Source organism: Abramis brama (genome assembly GCF_963993115.1).
Source record: "Abramis brama genome assembly, chromosome: 1".
In the NCBI taxonomy this organism is placed as follows: domain Eukaryota; kingdom Metazoa; phylum Chordata; class Actinopteri; order Cypriniformes; family Leuciscidae; genus Abramis; species Abramis brama.
In genome coordinates, this window is record NC_139963.1 from 25,705,416 (window position 1) to 25,724,933 (window position 19,518).

The window sequence follows — 19,518 nt, forward strand, 5'->3', positions numbered from 1 at the left end:
ACAAAGTTTAAAACATAATTGTGCTACGATTACAAGTGCGTCCTATCTACCTCATTTATTGTAATTCCTATGGTGATTCCAATAACACATACCTTTGATCGTAATTTTCAGGATCAGGTTTACGCTTTAATGACTCATGAATCAATTTGAGCTGTTTGTCTCATACCCTTGCATCAATGAGTGAGTGAGTGGGTGGGTATGTGTATGTGTATGTGTGTCCCTTGCCAGGCTCTATTGGGAGGGTGGAGACTCCCCTTAAAGGGTCAGCGTGGGTGTGACCTTACAGTAAGTGATCTTGGTTGGGGGCTGGACTGAAGAGGGAAAGGGAAGACCTGACGGGTGGGATTCACAGGGAGCAGTGGTCACACACTCTTCCTTACCACATGCACACTCGCACACACCTTGGAGAAGAGAGTCTGTTTCCACCGACTGGCTGACGTCCCAGAGTAGACGAGGGAAAGAGGAAGGGAGGAAAAGTTTGAGGCATTCTAGCAAACCTAGAGAGTAGTACGTAGTGGTAGTAGATAGTACAGGTGTAAGACTTGTTAAAAGATTGGTTCAAAGTAGTCAAGAAAAGTTTTGAAGTGTTGCCGAAGGTTGTTGCCTGCAAGTTGGAGTCATCATTGGGTGTCTACTGTCATTCAAGTCTTTTTTTAGTGCTTTATTTTTACCCTGGGACTGCATTCTTTCACACCGAGCCAAGTGTGTGTGATTCTGCTTTCTGTCTGCAAGTAAGCTTCTGTGCGTATTCATCAGTGTATACTTGAAACCGAGCCATGGCCGACACAGACTTCAAACTGGAGCGTGCCATCTTCGCCGAAATCTCTGATGATGATGATGAGGAGGTCGCCTTGGTGCCGGCTTCCACCAAACCTGCCACGACAACCAAAGTGTTCAAATCAAAACGAGGCGATGATGATGATGACGATGGTTACCCAGCGAAGGAGGTGGACCTGGTGTTGGGGCCGGGACTCGATGGAGGTGGCACTGGTGAGTCCGAGAAGTCTGAGGCCCAGGCTACCGGCATGTTGGTACTGGCACTCCTAGACAAAATCATAGGTGTGGTGGACCAGATCCAGCACACTCAGACAGGTCTCGAGGCCAAGCAGGAGACCATGGAGAAGAACATGAGCAGCATCCAGACGGAGCTAGCCAAGCTGGCGAAGAGTCACGTTGGAACGGCCGGGACAGTCAACAAGCTCCTGGACAAGGTGCGAAAGGTGAACGTTAACGTGAAGAGCGTGCGAACGGACCTGGAGAAGCAAGTGGGACAGATAAAAAAACTAGAGAACAATGAACATGAGCTCCTCAAGAGGAAGAACTTCAAAGTGCTCATCTTCCAGGTGAGTAAGGAGTGCATTCCATCTCCTTTCATTTGTCTTAACTAATGGGTACTAATTAGTCTTTTAGCACATACTTGCTTTCAAAGTGACTTAAAGGAACCCTTGAGCAACCTGGAATTATTTGACTTGCTCAACTGCATGGATCCCTTCTTGCAGGGTTTGAACTTAAAGCATTTTTGTTACCATTCTCAACTCTAACCAAGGGGTACCTTCTGATTGTGGAACTGGAACTAATTCTGATTGGTTATAAAAGCTTGAGTCTGTGGTCTTTTCCTCACTGTTCTAGTCTAGGTAACCCATTTTTTAGAACAGCTGTAGAAACTAGCATGGGCACATTTTTTGTCATAGTAAAAATGGCACTGTCTTAGACCACCATATGTTCCTTGGGGCCCTTTCACACCTACCTTGTTTGGTTTGGATTTTCAGACTTTTCAGTTTGATCCGAATCAAAATTACAGGTGTGAAACCCCCCGGACCACGGTCCGGACCAAACAAGACGAAATTTGGTCAAACGAAAAGAGGTACTCTCGGTCCGGATCAAACTGAACAAAGGTTTGCTTCGTTTCTTGTGTGAAAGCATTTTCTGTATGGTTCGGACTTTCAGGCCATTTACAGGAAGTTCTGGTGGTTCTCGCAGGATTGCTTGCAGTCTTCTCCTCCTTTCCTGCCGGCGACAATAAAATGTTCGCACGAGGACGTTCATTGGGCGAATTTGAACTAGCCTCGAGTATAGTTGGTGCTACAGGTAGTAAAGCCGTAATAATAACAGTATAGTGGCAACGATATGAGTCTGTTCATTCATTCTTGTCAAAGTTACCCGCCGAATTGACAACACGCTGATGTCAGACCACGTCCATTTACAAACCAATCAATGTCAAGATGCAGCCCACATAGATGATGACGACAGGACGCAAGTATCTCATGTAAAGTTCTTTAGTGCGCTCGCATAATTGCAGTGTGAAACCAAACCAAAACTTACCGAATGTATAAAATGTATCAAAACATGAACTTTGGTGCGGACCTTCAGGTGTGAAAACGCCCTTAATCTATATCTTGACCTTAAATTGTTACCTTGGAGTTAGCTTTTTCAAACTTCAGTTAAGTGTTTTAAGCATGTTCATGTTGTTTTGCTTTGGTCTGCTGCATGAGTGTATTTGCAATCCTCTATCCCAGGTTTCTTATGGAGTACACATGGATTCCTTTGCAAGGCTTGGCCTTGAATTCCCCACTCAGTATCATAAAGTGTCAGTTCACTCCTAAGTGAACCTTCAAAGGTTCCTGTCTCACCTCACAGCAACCTCTGAAAAATGCTGGGTCAGCACATTCCATTAGTATACTGCAAATACTACATGCGTGTCAAAACTAGCTGAACTTTGTAGAAATGTATTACAGCTCAAAAGAGCACACACACCACACGGCAGAGAGTTGTAGTGATAAAGCATGTTTCAGACAGAATCCTGTGTAAGATAGTAAGTCTATGAGTTACATTCAAAGCAGTGGATATACAGTAGTTGTTAGTTCCCTCAGAAATTTGGTAACTTGTTTCCTGCACCAAACCTACTGCGGAGACATCATCCGAGTGGATATTTTTTGTAATAAATTTATAATTTATTATGTACACAGCGATTTAAAATGTGGGGTCACGTCGGTAAAATGTATTAACGCTTTTAAAAGAAGTCTCTTATGCTCACTAAGGCTGCATTTATTTGATCATACAGTAAAATCATAATACTTTGAAATATTGTTACAGTTTAAATAAATGTTTTCTATTTTGATGTATTTTAAAATGTAATTTATTTATGTGAAGCTGAATTTTCAGCATCATTACTCCAGTCTTCAGCGTCACATGATCCTTCAGAAATCATTCTAATGTGCTGATTTGATGCTCAAGAAACATTTCTTACAGCATTTATTTGACACACAATTTTTAAGTTTTTAATGTTACTTTTGATTAATTTAATGCATTCTTGCTGAATACATGTATTATAATTCTTCTTCACTCAAAGTTTTGAACAGTCTATTAGGATGAAGAGGTTTATAATATTATTATAGATTATTCACAAATATAATGCTTATAAAAGCGCTTTAAATGTGCCTACTGGAAAAATAGAAAAGGTAATTGTACACTGCCTGCAGAAAGAGAATGCCTATACCTTAATCTCTCTCTCTCTCTCTCTCTCTCTCTCTCTCTCTCTCTCTCTCTCTCTCTCTCTCTCTCTCTCTCTCTCTGGTGTGTGAGATAGTTGGCTTTGGCAGAAGATAGTTGGCAGGTGTTTGAGGGTATAGAATGAAGACGTTAAGATTGATATTTCGGCTATATCTTCTGCTTAACTGCTGTTTACCCGTCCATAGAATTATAATCCTGCTGTAATTTAAGATAGATTTGATGATTTCTGCAGATTTTAGTATTATCATACACCCCAGTCTGATATCTTTCAATGCAATATGGTTTACACTCACACTATTTATCATAACTGAACTTTACTGTACTTCAATAGAATATGAAAGAGTTTTCTACATGAACATCTCTGTTTAGGTTACTCATGAGGGGAATTGACTAGGAAGAGAAAGCTTCATTATTTGAATTGTCAAATCAGGTAACTGCTCAATTTGCATAATACTATTTACTTACAAATTGTAAATAGCACAAATATTATGTATGTTTTACTAGAAAATTGTATTTCAATCCGTCTCAATCTGTCAATGTGTTACTTGCCGTTTTTTTTTTTTTACTAGCAATTTCTGAGTAGAATTGTTTCCAAGTAAATCCTGCACTTTTTTTTTTTTTTTTTGCATTAAGGCTTTATAAGTTTACATAGACATGAGGTGTGTTTGACCAGAAAAGAATGGCCATGCCATAATTTAAATAGCCAATCCTGGCAGTGCTATTTCATAACATTTAATGTTTGGTTAATCTAAATTGTGGAACTAAGGTTCTTTTAGCAATAAGTGAATAAGGTTAGCAAATGTTTATGTGCTGAAATATTGGTTTCACTTTATTTTGACGGTCTCTTTAACACATTCTATTGATTAACGTTGCACCTACATGTCTATGTAGAGTAGGCCTGTACATTTATCATTAGAGTATCATTAGAGTATATACGGGTAGGGTTAGAAGAATAAGTTGATGCACTTAAAAAGTTACTTCTAGTCAACAGAAAGTGTTACTTTAATATTTTGTGTAAAAGCTCCGAAAATAGCACCAGACACTTCATATGTAAAAATATTCTATCTTTAGTGTTTTACTAAAGTGCTAGATCAGTGTGTAGGGTACAGCATTTCACTGTGAAGAGAGTCTTGTGCAAGCAAGCTGGACTGTGTATTAAATGTGTTCAGAGCGTGCTGGATCGCAGTATGGACAGAGACTCCCTCTTAGACCCCCAGCCCCCCTCGAAACTGCCCCTTACATTCTAATTATAGTGCAGAATTCGGTAATGTCTGCAAGGATACCATAATGACACTACCGTACCGTCAGAGAACCTTTCAGTTTTAGAAGTAGTCCTACCGCCGGACATTTGCAACGAGCTTTGTCAGAGATCCAATAAGTCATTTGCTAATATACCATAAATATACTTTAAATAAAATACATAGCAGCGTGATTCCTCATAGTAGCGTGATTTACAGTGCTGTGGATGGTATTAAATATTTCTCCGTTATAGTGTTTAATGACTCTTTGAAACCCACAGATGTCATTGTGTGCCAGTGAATGTGCCGTTATAGCTTTCAGTCAGTGATCTGACATCATTGCAGTGAAACAGAAGCGTCTAAAGTGTAACATGTAGGTTCGGTGTGTTCCAGCACTTGACTCTACACCAGCGTTACTGCATTTAGCCTCACTAACGAGTCGTTTCCTTCCAGCGCGGGGAACACTGGTGACGTAACTGCTCTCTAATGTTTTTAACTGAAAGATGGCAGGAGTCAGTAAGGTCATTTATTGGTATATTTGTAAAGTGTTCTGTTGGCTTGTGCCCCTATTTCCCATAATTTCTCCAGGCAGATGATAATGAGGATCATTATGGTCTGTTAGGGATAATCAGAGAAGATCTATGGATCACATGCAAAGAACGCTTCATGTGTATCTTTCATGAGCAAACTCAGAAATGCTCATTAGCTGAAAAACATGAGACGTATTCGTTTTTATTCATATTTTATTTAATATAGTGTTAATGTAAATATTAAAATATTATAATTGCATGCATGCATAAGTAGATATGCATATTTGTTTACCATATAGGCAAATGTGCCCTTGTACGTACAGTGAAAATAAAATAAATAAAAATATTTTTTTTATTATCTGTATAACAATTGACATTGAATTTGTAAATCAAATATAATTTAGTATGCGCTCAAATTGCATGAACTCCACGAGTTTAAAATCTGATGATCATGATACAAATGAAAATGATACAAAGAGCATCTTGTGTTTTACTGTTACATTTATTTATTTTTAATTATTAATATATTTACGTTTATTTAATATATTAATTTTATACATTTTGTTATAATTTACTACAATAATATTATTTATTTCTAGGGTAAAAAAAAATATTTTCACTGTTATCACAGACAATGGACACTGTATACACTACCTTTTAAAAGTTTGGGATCAGTAAGATTTAAAATTTATAATAATACTTCAGATGCATTGAATTAATCAAAGATGTTTATAATGTTACAAAAGGTTTCTATTTAAGTAAATGCTGTTCTTTTGAACTTTCTATCTAGCTTTTATTTCTTAATTATTCATGTAGGAAGACACATCATGGCCATATTCCAGAATGACAATGTCAAGATTCATCTAAATCCTATTTACATCCAAACAGCGACTTTTTTTTTCTTTCTTGTTTTTGTTGGCCTGGCTTATTTTAAATTGATATGATATATTTCATAATATATCAGTTTTTACAGAATTTTGATCAAATAAATGCAGTCTTGGTGAGACTTTGAAAAACAGTAAAAATCTTCCTGACCCCAAACATTCGAACAGTAGTGTATGAGTTTATGTGTGTGTGTGTGTGTGTGTGTGTGTGTGGATTTAATTGCTCATGAAGTTTAAGTTTCAATCTTCTCTGATGGAATGTCCACTCAAGCAGCAGGTTACACTACTGGCATTTATCAGATATCTAATCACAGATCCCTGAGGTCATAAATTACCCCTGTAAAACAGGACTCCTGTGTGTGTGTGTGTGTGTGTGTGTGTGTGTGTGTGTGTGTGTGTGTGTGTGTGTGTGTGTGTGTGTGTGTGTTGAGAGAGAGGGTACACACATTAATATTTCCTATGGTTGGACATTTTAATTGATTTATTCAGAACTGGCATTGACATTATTCTCAGAAATGTTGTAAGTCAGTACCAGAATAGTAATTACAGGCACAAGTAGAACTCCATTAAGTTGTTTTTAGTTTTTTGGTGGGTGAAAATACGACCACTGACCTCTTGGTCGTCTCAGTACCAGCCCCTCATGTAAAGACATTTTCATTGCATTGTTATTTCCGTTTGCAGCTCTGCACCTGCGGTGAACATGCATGTCAAAACGTACTATTTTTGGGACACACATCAACAGAGTCGCAATAGCTTGCTCATGCACACAGACAGTGATATTGTAACAGTAGTGTCATTTCTAGTGAAGCTCATTTCCACTACATTAAACAAAACAAAAAAATCATGCTTTGGTAAATCGTAAAAAAAATTAAAAATGATGACTTCCTATGTCATAATTGTGACTTTTTAAGTCAGAATTTTGGCTTTTATGGCATAATAATTATGATTTTCAAAAGCGTGATCTTATGTGGTGGGCTTCCGTTCATTTCTATTGCAGTCTGGTAAGAAAATGTTAAATGCTAAGAGGTGTTTGTTGGATAGTGGTTTGCTAGGCAGGAGATGAGGTGTGGTTGTGACTTATAGGGGTTTGTGTGATCTCCAGCGTTACTGTTGGCCTCTGCTCTATTTTTGCACTGAATTCAGGGTATCATATTTACCCAGACAGCAGTGTGTGTTCAGTGTGAGCGTGTGTGTGTACGTAGACTGCGTATTGCGTGTTAGTCCAGGCCAGAATGTGATGCTTGATGAATGGGCTGAGGATAAATGAGGCATGAGTTGCCACCCGTGTGTGTGTGTGTGTGTGTGTGTGTGTGTGTTTATTAACCGTCAGAAAAGATGGTCACAGGTCACTTTTATTTTTTTAACATGTTAGATAATATTTCATATATGAGATTCAGGAAATGATAACCGCTGGTGTGCTCTCCCAGGTCCTGGAATTACTACATACTTTCATATCGCTTGCATGGGCGGGGCTGCAGATGAAGACGGAGCAACACTTGATACTTTAGCGCCTGAGCCAGACACAGCCGAAATGCACTTCTAAAATCTGAAGATAAGACTCGCCTTCAGTTTTAATAAACCTGAGTTAGGAATCATTCTATTCCAATTATACTGAATCCTGGTGTCATGGTGGCAGCAAATGCAGGGATTGTAAATACAAGTAGAACTGTTGATCATGTATATTTAATGTGTGTGCAAGGATATATGTATTATGAATCTGTACAAACAGGCTGGTAAAGGAGGTTATTAGGTGAAAAGCCTTTATCTTTTTGACATTATGAAGCTGTCAGATACAGAAGCATGAAAACAGCCGCTGGCTCCTGTTTCAGCCGGCGTAGTTTAATATAGCCTTCAGCCAATGAGAGACAGAATCCTATAGAGCGGTGTTGTGACTTTTGGATTCATTTGTTAATGCTGTCTTGGCCCCTAGAAAAACAAGTGCATGTGGTGTCCTGACTGACAAAACACAGATCTTGACTCTTATGCAAGAGAGAGAGGTGATATTTTTGTAATTCCTGTCATGATGAAACCCATACTAAACTCATGGTTGTTTCACGTTCTCAGTGGGCGTTCTGCTGTACAGCTGCTGTTCTGAATCCAACAGAACTCAACAGCTGCTCAGTGTCTCAACCTTAACATGCCTTTCAACATCACACACATACACAGCTGTTATCAACCCATCACCGGCTGATTTTGTTTAGCTGGATATGTCATGCAAACCACCAACTGTTTTCGCCGCTGTCTTGGTAACGGTTGTCATGGTGCATTGGTACACAGATAGCTGTTAATCTGTGTAATTGTTTGCCTCTTTTATGAGGTTAGGACAGGGACCCGTCTATATATACACTGTGGGTTGACATTCTTTTTAGCACAGAGCTTTTGAGCAGGAGTTTTAAGGGTATTATTCAGCACCAGACACACTGGCAGCAGCATGTACTGGCCATACATATTTTTTACCACCAATGAAACTGCAAGACAATGGAATTAAATAGCCACTTTCCTTGCATTGTAGTGTAAATAGTGCAGTTACTTCTAGCTTTATCTGTCACAAAATATATATATATAAAAAAAAAACGACTGGAATTTTGCTGGTCACATATTGTTTTAGTCGTAACTGTCACCACACTTTTTGAGGATAGACGTGAAAATGAACTATTCAGATGGTTGGTTCAATGGTTGTAATGGTCAAACTATTCAATGGTTGTAATTCATGAATGCTTTGCTACAGACCTAATGATTGCAATAAAATAAAATCCAATTGTCTTACCAAGTTGTGTTCCAAATTTGAAGTTGATATCACAAATATTAAAGTTCCTATGAGATTTTGTTTAGGTGCTGTACCAAAAATAGCCACCGGGTGACACCCAAAAAATATTTTTTTGATGCGATCTCCTGTGACAATCTAATACATTTCTGTCACAATATCACTTATATCACAAAACAGTGGGCAAATATGGAACCTTGAAACTCAGACCTTTCCAACGATATGCGTTTTGCCAAGATTATATATATTTTTTTTTATAAAATACCAGGGGGAGGAGCCCACTGGGTACCATTGAGTACTGGGTACACAATTAAAGTACCATTTCAGTAACGCAATGTCCAATTTCAAAACTGTTTTCACAAGATGAATTTTGAGTCTTAAGCTTTTGAATGATACCTAAATGAAATAAAATATGTGACAGTAAAGAAAGTTAAAAAAAAGAGCGGCTTGCATCCCGTTAGCGCTTAGTTATATTTAATGTGTCAACTGGCAAACATTTTATTTACACACCAATGCCAAATTTTACTAGTATTTGGGGCTTGGTAAGTGCTAATTTAGGGCTCAGGTTTTAGCTCTGTACCCACAGACTCAACTTTAGACTTAAAATTGTTATATTTACAATAATTAAAGTGTTATTTTTACAAGAATCTGTCTTAAAGGGATACTCCACTTTTTTGGAAATAGGCTCATTTTACAACTCCCCCAGAGTTAAACAGTTGAGTTTTACCGTTTTCAAATCCATTCAGCCGATCTCCAGGTCTGGCAGTACCACTTTTAGCATAGCATAGATCATTGAATCGGACAGGACCATTAGCATCTCTCTCAAAAAAATGACCAAAGAGTTTCGATCTCTCATTCCTGCGTAATAATCAAGAAACTTTGCTGCCGTACCATGAGTCCAGCAGGCGTAATGATATGACGCAGCGCCTGAAAATAGTCCCCAGCTCGGTAACTTCCATAGACGTGACCGGGACTAAGTCCAGCAGGCGTAACATACCATTACGCCTGCTGGACTCATGGTACGGCAGCAAAGTTTCTTGATTATTACGCAGGAATGAGAGTATAGTTCCTAGCCATATCAGCCTAGAAAATCGCAACTTTTCATTTTCCGTCGGTCTTAGTACACGATGTAACTACAGAAGAGTCAAGTTTTAAATAGGAAAAATATTGAAACTCTTTGGTCATTTTTTTGAAAGAGATGCTAATGGTCCTGTCCGATTCAATGATCTATGCTAAGCTATGCTAAAAGTGGTACCGCTAGACCTGGAGATCGGCTGAATGGATTCGAAAACGGTAAAACTGTAAAATGCGCCCATTTCCAAAAAAAGTGGAGTATCCCTTTAAAGTGTACTTTACTGTACACATTAATGTGGTTTTTAGCATTTGACTTGTGGCCTCGGTATAACGAAGATAATATGCAGTATGAACTGTCATATTTCTTTTTGGTAACAAATCATGTAATGATTTCAATTATTCTGACAATGGTTTGCTGCATTAAAAGGTGTTAGCTCAGCCAAGAGAGATAGATTTGCTGCATTTCATCAACGGCTCTGCCATCTTGGGACGGTAGAACGTACGTTTGAATAGAAATCATTGAGAGTGAGAAGATGCCTTGGTTTCCTGAATTTACTGCTCAGTTCATCATATAATCAATGTTAATAATCTTTTTGTTGAGAACTTTGGAGTTTGTTTTATGAGAGAAGTCATGACAATTGTCAACTAATCTCTGCCAACGGCTCTTTTCTGCACTGTAATTATTTTAACATTCACAGTTTAATACGAGCTCATTTTTTTTTTAAATTTAGCTGGTGCTATGAAAATAATCACTGCTGTATAAAATATACTAATTCAATAATTGTTTAATTTTAATAATATACATTAAAAAATATATTTTTATTTAATTTAAATATATTCTGGTTCAGGTGTTTTACCAGTACTTTAATTGCAAGTGTACAATAAGCAAAATTGTCAGATTTTTAGAATAGTCAGTGTTGAAAACACAAATTACTTTATAATTTACTTTTATGTTTATGGGTGGATCTTGACCTTTCTAATACGGTGGACATGCAGACTATTAATAAATAATATCCATTCGGTATTCCCTTTAAAAAGCACGTTACTGGAATTTGCGCCAGCACGTTACTGGAATTTGTGGTCGGGCAAACTGTTATGGGGAAAAAAGGCTTTCCAGTTATGTGATTTCCTCCCCAGTGTTTCCATATATTCTCACTTGTTCTCTGTGTGTTGACACTGAGATCTCTCTGTTGGCTTTGGCTGTTTGGATTGAGTATTGTGTAACATCTCTGGTCCTCTACATTCTGGCTTGTGCTGGAAATTTAGGCTGTTTAACGAACTGGGGTTCACATGAGGACAATTTTTTTTTTGGATAGCAAAAAACGGAAATGGTTTGTTTTGACATTGCAATTGCAAATGACTGTGAGACAAACAGTAGCTAAACTCAGATTGAAGGCGTCACCAGAGTCAGCCAAGGCATAAAGTAAAGCTCTCATCTAAGACTGTGCAGTTCCTCTTGGATGTTTATTAGGTGTCTCTTATGTCTCTCTCACAATATCTACAGATCTTCTGTCCAGCTCTTGTCTCTGAGTAGCCAGTGAGTCAGTCAGTGGATACGGGTGCACAGCATCAGTATTTACTTGTTATCATGCAGGAGGGAATAGTGATGGTTATGGAGTGTATGAATGAGCTCTGTTCAGGGAATGAGGCTGATGGAATGAAAAAGAGAAGAAAGGCCAGAGTAAAATAAGCGCACACACATCTTCAGCCTTCACGATAAGGAAACACGTGCAAGTTTATGAGGACTTACATTGGCACAGGGCTAGAGGTTGAATAACTAACAGATTCAGGTATAATAAAATATATATTTGGAAACTGTCAGGAGATCCAGAGAGTCCTGTTTTTATGCAAATCTCCTGGATCCATATTAGTTTAGGCTTAATCAAAACACAAAGCATCAATTCTTTTTTTAGACCACCAGAGGGTGTGTTTTCTTCAAGATTCTGCCATTATGTAAAACCTCTTTCAATTAGCATAATATGCTTTATAACATTATATGACAACTTACAATCTGAATGGAGAGTTGGGACCATGTCAATATGCTTAGCATCTTTTTATGGGTAGAACACATTCAGGTTCACTTTGTTGTTGAATTATTATTTTTTTGCCCCAAGTAGGCTATTGAAATATGTTCAAGTATCCACTGACATCCCCATTTAATGATGTTTGTGGTTAATATATGTTTTCTTGTCTCACTCAAATGCAGATGGCTTTGGGTATGTGTGTGTGTGTGTGTGTGTGTGCGCTTGTTTTTGATTGAGTTTTTTTAATTTATTTGCAAGCAGTTGTAGGAAAATTCTGGGATTCTATTTTGATGACAAAACCCATGATTGTCTTGGGTTGCTTAAACAGTCCTAGTTGAATGTGCAAGAAAGACTGAATCAGTACTTTTTATTTATTCAGTCCTTCAGAGGACTTTGGCACTTTGCTTCATAGGTGATCCTGTGCTATGTACTACTACTAGGCCTACATGAGTTTAAAAGTATCACAACAGACAATTAAGCCACACAGTAACAAAGAGTTGCATTTGTCTTAAATTAATAAATAATATAAATGAACACTTTTCAAGAAAAATGATTTATACATGTTATATACACACACAGGATGGTATTGGTGATGATGGCATTCATTCATATAGTAAAAAGATGCTACTAAAGATGTTTCTACATTAATTTAGATATTCAAAATTAAATTCAATATGGACACTGTTACACACCTCAAGTCGTTAGTGACCCTATACAATTTTTACAAAAAAAGTATTATTTTTTTTCATGTTATATTGTTTATAATGAATTGATTGAAGAATACTAAGAAGGTTGATGTCTTACTTTAAAAAATGAACGAGGAGGAGGATAGTGCATGACGTCCCAGGTCACTAAAGACCCGAGGTATGCGTTTAAGGGTTAAAGAAAAAAGTGTGATTAATTAGTCTTTTTTTTTTTTTTTTCAATTGACAGCACTCAACCAAGCTAAATTTGTTTAAAAAAAAAAAAAAAAAAAAAAATCATATATATATATATATATATATATATTTTCTCATTTCAAACAAAATGTAAAAAAAATGTTTTGTTTTGTTTTAAATAATAGAACTATGTATGCATTATGTATATATTATTTTATAAATTGTTAAAAATATACATGTATAGGCTTATAATGAAATTGAAATCAAACAAACATTGTAACACATTTGCTTTAAAACATATTTCTTAATTTACATGCATAAACCACTGCATTTCCAGTTCCCTATAGAGGGAGTGATGCACTCGTCTGTAGGCTCAGTATCATTTTAGTAATGGCCCACAGTTCAAATGAATCTCATTGACATCTTCTCATCCTTGTTGCATAAAAATCAGTTCATTATCTTACTACAAAGCTCCTTCACCCATGTAATCATAATGATTATCAATCCCAGCACTTAGATAAGTCATAGCATGTCCTGAATTCCAAATGTTGGTCTATCTGCGTGAGACAAATGAGGACTGAATGACTCAATGCGAACACATGTGAAGAACAGGCTTAGGGGTGATAATATAGAGCTATTATAAGTCTTGAGACGAAAGAAGTCAAACTGGTTGAAGCCTAAATACAATTATTAAGATGATGATTAGTTTCTCACAAGAAATTCAGTGTCCAAATTTAAGTCAGAATAGGGATTGTGTATAGTCAGCCGGATACATGGACTTAAAATATTGATTTGTGTTCAAATTGTTTCAATAAATAATATAATCCCATGTCAATACAAGCGTACAAGGTAATATAGGACTACATGTATTCAACACCGGTAAAGCAAACGGTCAAACAACAAAACAACAGTAATATTAATACTTAATAGATTTTTTTTGCCATTGTTAAAAAGTGTCGTAAAATCCCTGAGCATTATGGACAGGAAAAAAGCTGCTGAGTACACTATTATGAAACATATATATATATTGACATACTAGCTTTTTATATTCAGTACCCTTTTAGTCATACTGAAAGTGAAAATGAACATCTCTGTGATTCACTTTATATAAAATGGTGCTTTTCATGCCCACTTTAATATCAACTGCTTATGTTCAGATCTAGAAGTTCAAGAATATTCTGATTTGCCTGGTCTAATCTAATCTTAATTCCTTAACATTTCTCACCTCTTCTCTCAGGACAAGGTGAAACCTGTGAAGATCTCTAAGAAGCCAGTGGCTGCAGAAGAGGAAGGAGAGCAGGTGCTGAGTGAAGGAGGCGAGGAAGAACACGGCTCCGAAGAGGAAGTGGAGGTTGAGGAGATCATTGAGGAATCTCGTGCTGAGCGCATCAAGCGCAGCGGCCTCCAGAAGATGGACGAGCTGAAGAAGGCCTTCAGCAAGGAGCAGATGGAGAAGACCAGGCAGAAGACCAAGGAGAACCTGGAAAAAACCCGACAGAGAACGAAAGAGAACCTGGAGAAAACGCGTCTGAGAACCCGAGAGAACCTTGAGAAGACCAAGAAGAGCCTGAGCAAGAAGATGGATAAGTTGGGAACAAAGATGACCCCTAACACCCAGCGCCGCAATAAGATCCGTAGCTCCAGAGAGAAGATGAAGAAGACACTGACACCCGACCACACCGTCTACGCCCGCTCCAAATCCACCACCTACCGTGTGCCGCCCTTCACCTTCCACGTCAAGAAGGTCCGTGGGGGTGCGACTGAACCAACACCCGAGCCTGAGGAAGAGGAAGAGGAAGAGGAAGAGGAAGAGGAGGAGGTGGAGCAGGATGAGGAGCTCCAGGAGGAGCTTGTGGTGCAGGAAGGAGGCCTAGTGTCAAAGGTGGAGGAAGGTGAACTGGTCAATATTGACAGCCCAGAGATGGAGGCCTTGCTAGAGGCAGCTGATCACTCACGGCTGGTGTTCCAGGAGACGGTGAGGCCAAGGGAGAAGGCCGGCCAGTAAGTCCAGTATGTTAAGCCCTGGAAAAAGCTCAACACGGGGGAAAAAGAGTGTGGAGGTCTTGAGATAAATAAGGATGATGGGATGTAGGGAACTGAGATGTGCTTGATGGAGGATTAAAAGAGCAAATGAATGTGGAGTCGCCTCGACCTTTTGATGAACATTTGGTTTGCTTTATTTCTTGGTATCTCCTCAACCCAAATGTTGCTTATTTTTTTTATTATTACTATTTTGTTTTCATTAATTGTCGGTTTTTAAAATTGACTAATGATCACTTTTTATTATGTGGAAAAATTTATAATACTCAAATAAAGTTAACATAATTTTTAATTTGATCACTGACTGAAATGTATATTTAAAATCTTCAAAACAACTGAATGTTATAGTATTTTCTGAAAAGGTTTGTGCTCCGGAAGAATATTTTCCTAAACACTCTCATGGCATTTAGATGTTATTAACTTATTAATTTGTTATCAAGGCTACCCGGTTGCAGCCAATTATGTTTATATTGAAGTGCCTATATTTCATGAACACCCTGTGTTCTTTATCATGTGATGTGACGGCTGCTGATTTCAACAGTATAAATTATTAGCAGGCCCAATGCGTCTTGTTGAATGTCTGGGCTTTGTGCTTCAATGCCGTGAATGAACTGTTGGAAGCAATTGGAAGTGAAAACTTTGAGGTGCTAGAGAGCTGTTGTCAGATGGAAATATTGTTTTGAGGGAAAGTGAATTATAAGATAGTCTAATCATACTAAATGTAAAAAAAAAAAATAAAAAAAAAAGGGAAAGAAAGTACTGCAAATATAAACTGACGACTAACTTTTTGTCTTTTGAAACTGAAGATTTTATTTATCACTTAGATTTAGAACTATGGTGAGTTTTGTGGTCTGGCCACTGACGTTAATGATCCGAACTTCAAGGCCCGGTTTCACAGACAAAGCTTAGATTAAGCCAGGATTAGGCTTAGTTCAATTAAGACATTTACATAGCTTTTATAAACTTACCTTAGAAAAAACATTACTGGTGTGCATCTTGAGGCAAAACAATGGCACTGACTATTTTGAGATCTGTCAGTCCAAATCAGCTCAAACATGCATTTTAGTCTGTGACTAGTTTAAGCCTTGTCTGTGAAACCGAGGGTAATGAAATGCTTCACTCTCTAATTCAGACTTAATGTAAAAGACTTGTAGTTGCTGCATTTGAGACCTGCATCTTGAGATGGCATAATTTGACCTTTGATCTAGGTATGTAAATGTCAATAGAAGCTCTTAGAAACCTGTAAAATCAAGCAGAATTTCAGTCTCTGAAAATTTTGCTTTTGAGAATTCAGTTTTATTTATTCTGAGGTGAAATAATTTTACTGTTTACCTTGTTTGTACATATAACCTTTATCATGCTTAAAGCAAGATTTGTTTTTTGTCTTTCATATAAATGTACACACAAATACAGTATTAGTTAAACCGTAGCTTATGGAAAAGGTTATTGATATGGGTTACTGGAAAAAGAAAAGTAAACTGATATGATTACTGATATGATCTACAAGTAACTGTGTAATTCAGCTCAATGAAGTAAATTGAAATATATCATATTTCTATTCAATATTTGAATATTCAGATCAGTCACTGATCTTTCATAAGTGCCTTCATGTCAGATAATCAACCCACATTATCGCATAAATAGTCCAATTTTTACAAACAATACACTAAAAGCTCGCATTTTGTATCATGCTATTTATGATCTTGTTATGAAAATACACAGCTATTGCAGTGTTCATTGCACATATGGGCAGTAGTTTTCAAGGTGTGATGGTCTGAATGAAGCTACTTATTGGCTCTACTGTTGTCCTTGTGAGATTGTGTGGCTGTATAAATGGATTGGGTGTAGGTTGCTTTTAATAAACAAATAAAAGTGTCCATCTTTTCACTCTCTTTTTTTCATCCTCTGTCCCTACCAAGCTATGTACAGTTATCAGAGAGTGAGCAGCAGCTGCACACTGCATCATTGCTGTGATATTGCTCTGGTGAGCAGTAGTGAAAAGCTCCATTGAAAATGATGGTGAACAAAGACTATGAAAGGGACTTAGTGGTAAAGCAGACACATGGCTAGGCCTACTGACTGATAGTTCAGGACAGATACTGCACACACAACAATATCAAGCTGTACCAGCAAGTAATCTGCAGTGTCATGAGAACATTTTCTTTCAAATTCGGTGTTAGGACTTTGAAAAATACATGAACATATGTATGTGCAAATATTGGACATGAAGACAGCAAAACCCAAACCAGAGTATGTCTAATAAGGGGAGAACTTCCACTCTCAGTAAACTTCCGGCTTCTGAACTGGTTGCAGTTCCACTCTGGTTCCATATGAGGGCGCTCACAGGACGAGTGCAGAATGAATGGAGGTCTATGGCGCTATACCCCTCAAAATCCACTTTTCTCAGGATATAATTTTTTGTCTAATTTGAATGTTGTATTCGAAAGGAGATGCAAAGAAATAACACATTGTTGGGTTTTAGATTTTTTAGAGTCACTTATTTGCTTTAAAAAGTCTTTTAAAATGTCAATGACGTCATACACATCGTACGACCAGAGATACTGCTTTACAGCAATCCTTCAGTCACTCTGGTGCTTTCGCGCTCTGCACTTTCTTTCCTCTCGAGGCATCGACAACACAGCTGAAACAGGTAAATACACGTGCTAGAAGAGTTTTTGTTTTGTTGTTTTAAAAGACCACACAGAAAATACACACACAAACATCGATGCCATCAAGCAGTATCTCTGGTTGTAATCAGTCCTTCACTGACCAATCAGCGTTCATTAGCAGAATGCTAGCGTGTTATGGGCAACAACAACTCAACCTGTAAGAAATTGAAAGGACATAAGTACTCGTTCATTCAACTTTCGACCTATAACCCATGTTGAACTTGCGAAACCTACAATCAAATCTGAGATTTCTCAACGGCAATCGGGTGAAAGAGACAAATTTAGCCGTCTAGTTCCATAGACTCCCATTCATTTTGCACTCATGGGCGATCGCAACTCTGGTGGAACTACGACCAAAATTCGGTACAATAGGACTTAATAGGGAGTGGCCAGGCTCTCCGTAGACGGGCTCTGGCCAAATGACTCTTCGCAGGGAGTTTGATTGACAGGCGATCTGACCAATCATAACCCGCCAACCGGCGAATCCGCCATTTTTGTCCGACAAAGCAGTCAGGAGAGTTAGTAGATTAACGTTGGAGGATTTGAACTTGAAAAACGGTGTGTAGCCTACTGATGTCTTTCCGCGGTTAAAACAACATTCCTTCTTATGTTCATTCATGTTTATTTAATGCTATAAATTAACTAGAAGGAAGAGATGATCGGTTCATGAGCAGCTTTAACTGAGGCTTTTGTCAGTGTCCTCTCTGCTCCGCGATGTATTTTTCACTGCGTGAGAACATGGTGTGGCGTGAGAGCGGCGTGGCTTGTCGGACATAGCAACAGTAACTAAAGGGGGCAGGTCTTTGCAAACGGTCAATTCACACTGCACCAATAGTCACCAGATTGTAGTACGTCACTTCTCCAACATTCTAACGTCAATTCAAAATGTAACGATTCTAAAATAAACGCCTTTCATATTTTGTCATCGTTATTCTGTGCTAGACCATAGATTGTAAAAAAAGATGGATGACGCCCCTTCACTTTTTCTAAACTCGTCAAATCATCTAAATCGACAACATGTATGTTAGACCCTATACCGACTAAGCTACTGAAAGAGCTGCTTCCAGAGGTCATAGATCCTCTTCTTAATATCATTAATTCATCTTTGTCATTAGGATACGTACCAAAAACTTTTAAGCTGGCTATGATTAAACCACTTGTTAAAAAAACGCAATTTGATCCTACAGAATTAGTCAATTACAGGCCGATCTCGAATCTACCTTTTCTGTCAAAGATACTAGAAAAGGCAGTATCTTCACAACTATGTTTCTTTTTAGAAAGAAATGATATCTGCGAGGATTTTCAGTCAGGATTTAGACCGTACCATAGTACTGAGACGGCTCTCATTAGAGTCACAAATGATTTGCTCTTATCATCCGATCATGGTTGTATCTCTCTATTAGTGTTACTCGATCTTAGTGCTGCATTTGACACTATCGACCACAACATTCTTTTAAATAGACTCGAAAATTATGTTGGCATTAGTGGAATTGCATTAGCATGGTTCAAATCATACTTATCTGACCGTTATCAGTTTGTGGCAGTAAATGAAGAGATGTCTTATCGATCACAAGTTCAGTATGGCGTACCACAAGGCTCAGTACTAGGACCGTTGCTGTTCACTCTGTACATGCTTCCATTAGGAGATATCATTAGGAAGCATGGCATTAGTTTTCACTGTTATGCTGATGATACGCAGCTCTATATTTCTTCACACCCTGATGAAACTTACCAATTCACAAAATTAACGGAATGCATAGCTGTATAAAAAACTGGATGACTAGCAATTTCCTACTACTTAATTCTGAAAAAACAGAGATTCTAATTCTAATTATTGGACAAAAAACTTGTTTAAAAAAACTATGTTCTTCCTTCATCTTTCCGATCGACAAATGCCTTGATCATGG

The 19,518-nt window shown here is 37.8% G+C and overlaps 1 protein-coding gene across 1 annotated transcript; it reads left to right on the forward strand.

The window, feature by feature from the left end:
* Nucleotides 1–309: 309 nt before the first annotated feature.
* Nucleotides 310–16,820, forward strand: cavin1a (caveolae associated protein 1a). Its single transcript, XM_084087296.1, has 2 exons — nucleotides 310–1,343; nucleotides 14,140–16,820. The coding sequence occupies exons 1-2, from the start codon at nucleotides 777–779 to the stop codon at nucleotides 14,905–14,907; spliced, it is 1,335 nt and encodes a 444-aa protein (XP_083943422.1). The 5' UTR covers nucleotides 310–776; the 3' UTR covers nucleotides 14,908–16,820.
* The last annotated feature ends 2,698 nt before the right edge of the window (nucleotides 16,821–19,518 follow it).